Source organism: Pteropus vampyrus, unplaced genomic scaffold (assembly GCF_000151845.1).
Source record: "Pteropus vampyrus isolate Shadow unplaced genomic scaffold, Pvam_2.0 Scaffold191, whole genome shotgun sequence".
NCBI lineage: Eukaryota > Metazoa > Chordata > Mammalia > Chiroptera > Pteropodidae > Pteropus > Pteropus vampyrus.
Genome location: NW_011888972.1, coordinates 2,072,279 through 2,076,809, shown reverse-complemented (window position 1 = coordinate 2,076,809; position 4,531 = coordinate 2,072,279). Strand labels below are relative to the sequence as shown.

At 55.2% G+C, this 4,531-nt stretch overlaps 1 protein-coding gene across 1 annotated transcript in view; it reads right to left on the bottom strand.

Moving 5' to 3' along the window:
- The window catches only part of OPHN1 (oligophrenin 1), a 273,349-nt gene extending 269,523 nt beyond the window's left edge, over positions 1 to 3,826 (bottom strand). Inside the window, 2 exon segments of the mRNA XM_023537451.1 lie at positions 3,163 to 3,320; positions 3,445 to 3,826. Coding sequence (XP_023393219.1) covers positions 3,163 to 3,316 — 154 coding nt within the window. The 5' untranslated portion in view covers positions 3,317 to 3,320; positions 3,445 to 3,826.
- Between the last annotated feature and the right edge of the window lie 705 nt (positions 3,827 to 4,531).

Here is a 4,531-nt window from a genome sequence, read left to right as displayed (position 1 = left end):
AGCTCTCCCTCTAAGGTCTCACACCAAGGCGTGCACCTGTTCCTCCACTCGGTATGATAATGATGATCTGTCTACCTAGACCTTGTCTGGGAACTCCTTGAGGGCAGGATCCACCTTTGACTCACTCTGTCACATCTGTGACAGCCCTGAGAACGATGGCTTGGAAACAGAATGTGCACAAGTATTTGCTGTATGCACGGTATGCATTCACTGAACTATATATAACACTCATTACGTGTATCACGTTGCATTGGGATGTAAGCAGGAGCCACGCCACTTGCTCTGGGCAATCCCTTAGCCCGAGTGCTTAGAAAATATTCAAACCACATCAGGGACCAAAACTGCCAACGTAAAAACTACGAACACACAGAAAAACGGGCAATATATTCACCTTTCACAGGGCCGGTGTTTTTCTTTTCCATTCGTTTAAAGCATCAGCAGCAGCTCGAACTCCAATGATTATAAATAGATCACATTTAAGGGGGCGGGGAAACCAACCACTTCCCCAAGGAAGACACTGTCAGACTCTCATTCATAACATCGATTACCTCTGAGCACAGATCGAGGTAAATCTGAATATTCAAACAGGATCTAAATTTAATAAATTAGGCATCACACGCAGCTGTGACTAACATCTCACCTAGAGCTCTGTACGAAATCAGACCCAAGCAGGAGAAGTGTAAGAAGCGAGGCCCGCCTAGGCTAGCGACTGTCACAAAGCTGCAGCGGGAGTTGGCACACGATGCCCCAGGTCTCATTAGTTCCCGAAATCACTGGCCATTTGCTTCAATGGTCAGTTTAATCAGTTAAATAAAAAAAAGGCGTCATTCATTCTTCCTGACTTTTAATGCCAGACTCCAAATGCCAAAATGAATCCACACGCGGGAATACAAAACGAATTGAGGAGACACGCCAAGGCAGGGAGTGACATTTTCCAACAAGATGACAGCAAAAAATAAGTTTCCAACTACGTCTGCTTATGCATTCCCCTTCAGAAACCTACTGAGAAGTCCACGTTCACCGGCAGATATGTCATTACCCAGAAGATGGATTACCAACACTGACGATGCTTAGCTGTTTCCGTTTACAAAGCACTCTCGTAATCCACTAACTCCTTTGAGCCTCACATCATCCCCATCTTCACAGATGAATTAAGCGATCTGTGCCATCTCGTCCCAGGATGCTGAAGCCCAGGTTGTAAGCAGGTCTCAGAAATCCCATTCCCAGTGTTCACTTCTTTTTCCTCCATGCGAAGCAAGAGGCTACCTTTGTTTTCCTCCCGCCCCGCTTACCCTCAAACAGCCTCCCAGATAGCATCTTTAGAATGAGGCAGCTTAAAGGAAAGAAACACAGGATGAGTTAGCCGCTGGGTTTTATTTCCTACGTGCCCTATTTTTTGGCTTTCTATATATACTGAGAAACAGAAAACCAGCAGAAATATCAAGGAGTCCCCTGGGCCAAAATATCTCTTGGATCCTGTGCCCATATTCAAACCCCTACGCCTGCATAACCATGTACCACGTTCAGTGCCAATAAAGTAGAAAGAAAAAGCGCTACTTGCCCCTACGTCACAAAACTTTTGCCCTTCCTCAAATATAGTGTGTGAACGAATGGGCTTCGTCCCACCCTCAAACTTTTTTGACCTGTTTATTTTTTCAAACGAATCTTAATCCGTGTGATGTGCCTTAGTCGGTCATGTTTTTTGCACACTTGCAGCTTCCCACCGACTTCGCAAAGTCACTCCCTTCCTGGGGCTTGTGACCGAGTGCACCTGACTGAAGCTACCGCACCAAGCAGTTGACGGGAATAAGTAAATAAACAGAAAACCCATACGTTCCCCCTTTTCCTTTGTGGCACGACTTGTTGGTCTTTAACCTCTCAATGCACCCTGTTTGGTGGTGACACACCCCGAAGCCTGGTCGTTATGTCCCTAAGAAACAGCATTTCAAATATTGCGTCTTTAAGGTGCTGCCAAGAGTTTACTGTTGTTGGGGCCACAACAGGACAAACAGTTAAAGGATCAAATTCGAACAAATGACCGGTAGGAACTTGGACAATTTGTATATTCTGACCGAAGCAGGCAGACGGCACGTGCTGAGAGCAGACCCCAGGGGGCGGATCGGAAGAGGAACCCAGCGAAGCCAGCTGGTGGCAGCGACCGTTGCGCCGAGGGTCTCAAGCCGGTCTGTCTCCCCGCTCTTGATTGGCTGCAGCCACACACCAGACCCAGGCGCAGTACTTTTGGGATAAATCCACTCAGAACAAAGTTACGAGCAAACGGGACATATTTGCCAGCGAGTCTGACTTTATATTTCACAATCATCTTTCAGCCAAGAAAAGAAAAACTTAATTATCGCCCCGCTCAATCACTATAGTCCATCCTTCTGGGTATATACTTTGGCAGAGAGGGCTGGTTTGCCTGCACTCTCGTTGGAGATGTTTATTATTCTTTCTCTTACTCGGAGCCTTCTGCCAACTAGCAGAAAGAAAAAGTCCACACACAGAGAAGCGGGGGAGAGTCCCACAGCTGTCAGCTGTGAGCACTGGGAAAGCCAGGCTAGGTGAGGTTCCTTCAGGCTGGTGGCTCCCAACCCTGGCCCTGTGATTTGCTCCCCGGGGGCCAGGCTCCCTGTGCCAGGGAGAAGGGAGGGCTTTGTTCCACTCTCAAACAGAATTCAGTAGCATGTGAGACCATCCAATGATTCTGAGCTTAGGCTGACCTTCACCAAACCCAGAGCTCCGTAACTGAAAGGGAAAAAAATCACTGGGACAAAGATGCTGTCCTTGAAAGTAGCTGGCCGTGGGGAATGTTCTACTGTCCCCACGCTTCTCTGTAGCAACAGGAGGCCAGGACGAAACCACTCCTCCAGCTGCTGGCCTTAATTCCCAGTTCCTTAGGAGGTGCGACAGACATGGGCGCTAAACACATCTGACAGGACAGGCAGACTGCCCTTCTGGGACAACGAGCCGAGGATGGTCGCAGCGCAAAACGTCCCTGGCACAGCCACAGATCCTGTCTTACAAGGTCAAGGCCACTGACCCGACAAGCCCGAAGTTCCAAACCCTCCCGTCCCCCTGCGGTGCGGGGGAGCTCACAGGCCTGGGCCACGGGGTCGCGGCGGCGGCGGCGGCGGCGGCAGCCCGTCGCAGCCTTCCACTTACTTCTCATCGCGCTGATCAGCGCGTTGCCGTCCTTGATGACGTCTTTGATGAATTTATTGGTCCTCTCCAGCTCCTGCTCGTAACACTTGAGCCTCTCGCGGAAATTGGGGCTGTCCAGGTAGCAGTCGCTGAATTCCAGAGGGGGATGGCCCATGGTGCTGATGGCGGGGGCGGAAGGGGAAAGGAAAGACACAACGACCAAGAGCATCAGTGGCACAGGACGGGGAGGAGGTGACGGCGGCGCGGAGCGCGCGAGCCTCCCTCCCTCCGGAGGACGGGTACCTGTTCTGATGGGATCCCGGGGCGAGCAGGCTGGTCCGTACCGGAAACGGGCGGCCGGGCGCCGGCTGCAGGTGACCCGGCGAGCTAACTACTGCAGTCGGATCCTCGCCGGGCGCCGCCTAGCAAGCGGCGTGGCCCCCGGGCATCGCCTCCCCAGACCCGCGGCACAAACCGCAGCCCGGCGCGCCTCCGGAGACCGGCCGGATCCTCGCTGAGCGATTGCAAACGTGACACTTGGGCCCGCCCAGGATGGAGGCGGGGGCGAGCGCCAGGATGGGAGCCGCCTCTCCGCGCTGCTGGCTCCCTGCTCCCGAGCTGCCAGATTTCCTCCGCCCGGCTCGCGGGCCACCCCGACTGCGCTGTCCCCTCCCCCTTCTGCAGCCCGCGCCTCTGCCCCGCCCCAGCCCGCGCCCTCGGGCTCCTTCTTCACGCCCTCCTGGCACCCTGGGGTTTTGTTACCGGAGTCCCCCCCAGCTCCCAAGAGTTCTTCCTGGTCCCCGGGAGCCGGGCCCGCCGTCCTGTTAGGCTCCGGAGGGGTTAAGCCGAGGCGGCAATGGCACGTCGCCTTCCTCCATAGACACCCGGGCGGCAGGAGGAGGGCGAGAGCGCGACGCACAAAGCCGCGGTGGCCCGGGCGCTTCCCTACGGAAACTGGGGAGCAGTCGGCGCCCTAGGACTCCAACTGGAAAGCGTGGCGGCCTGGGAGATGTAGTCTTCCCGTTTCACGGCCCGTGACTCCTCCCTGCGCTCTCCCGACCACCCCGCCGGGGCGCCGCGCTGCCAGGACCGCATCGCCCGCCACCCCCGGGCTGTCCCGCGGGCCCCGCTCTGGGGGGCAGGTGCGCCCCGCGGGCGCGTACGCGGAAATTTCCGGAAACTGCCGCCGCAACCCGGGAGGAGGTCGTGGGAGGCCATCTCGCACTTCCCATCGTGCGCCCGGATTCTTTATTCTTTTCCCCTCCAGCCTCCCTCTGGGAAGTCAACGCCTTTTCCTCTTCCCTTTCCCGTTTCTCCCGGTCCCAGCGCTCCCGCTCCCTCGGGCCCGCCATCCGCAGGGGTGACTCCCACTCTAAGACCTCGATGTTAA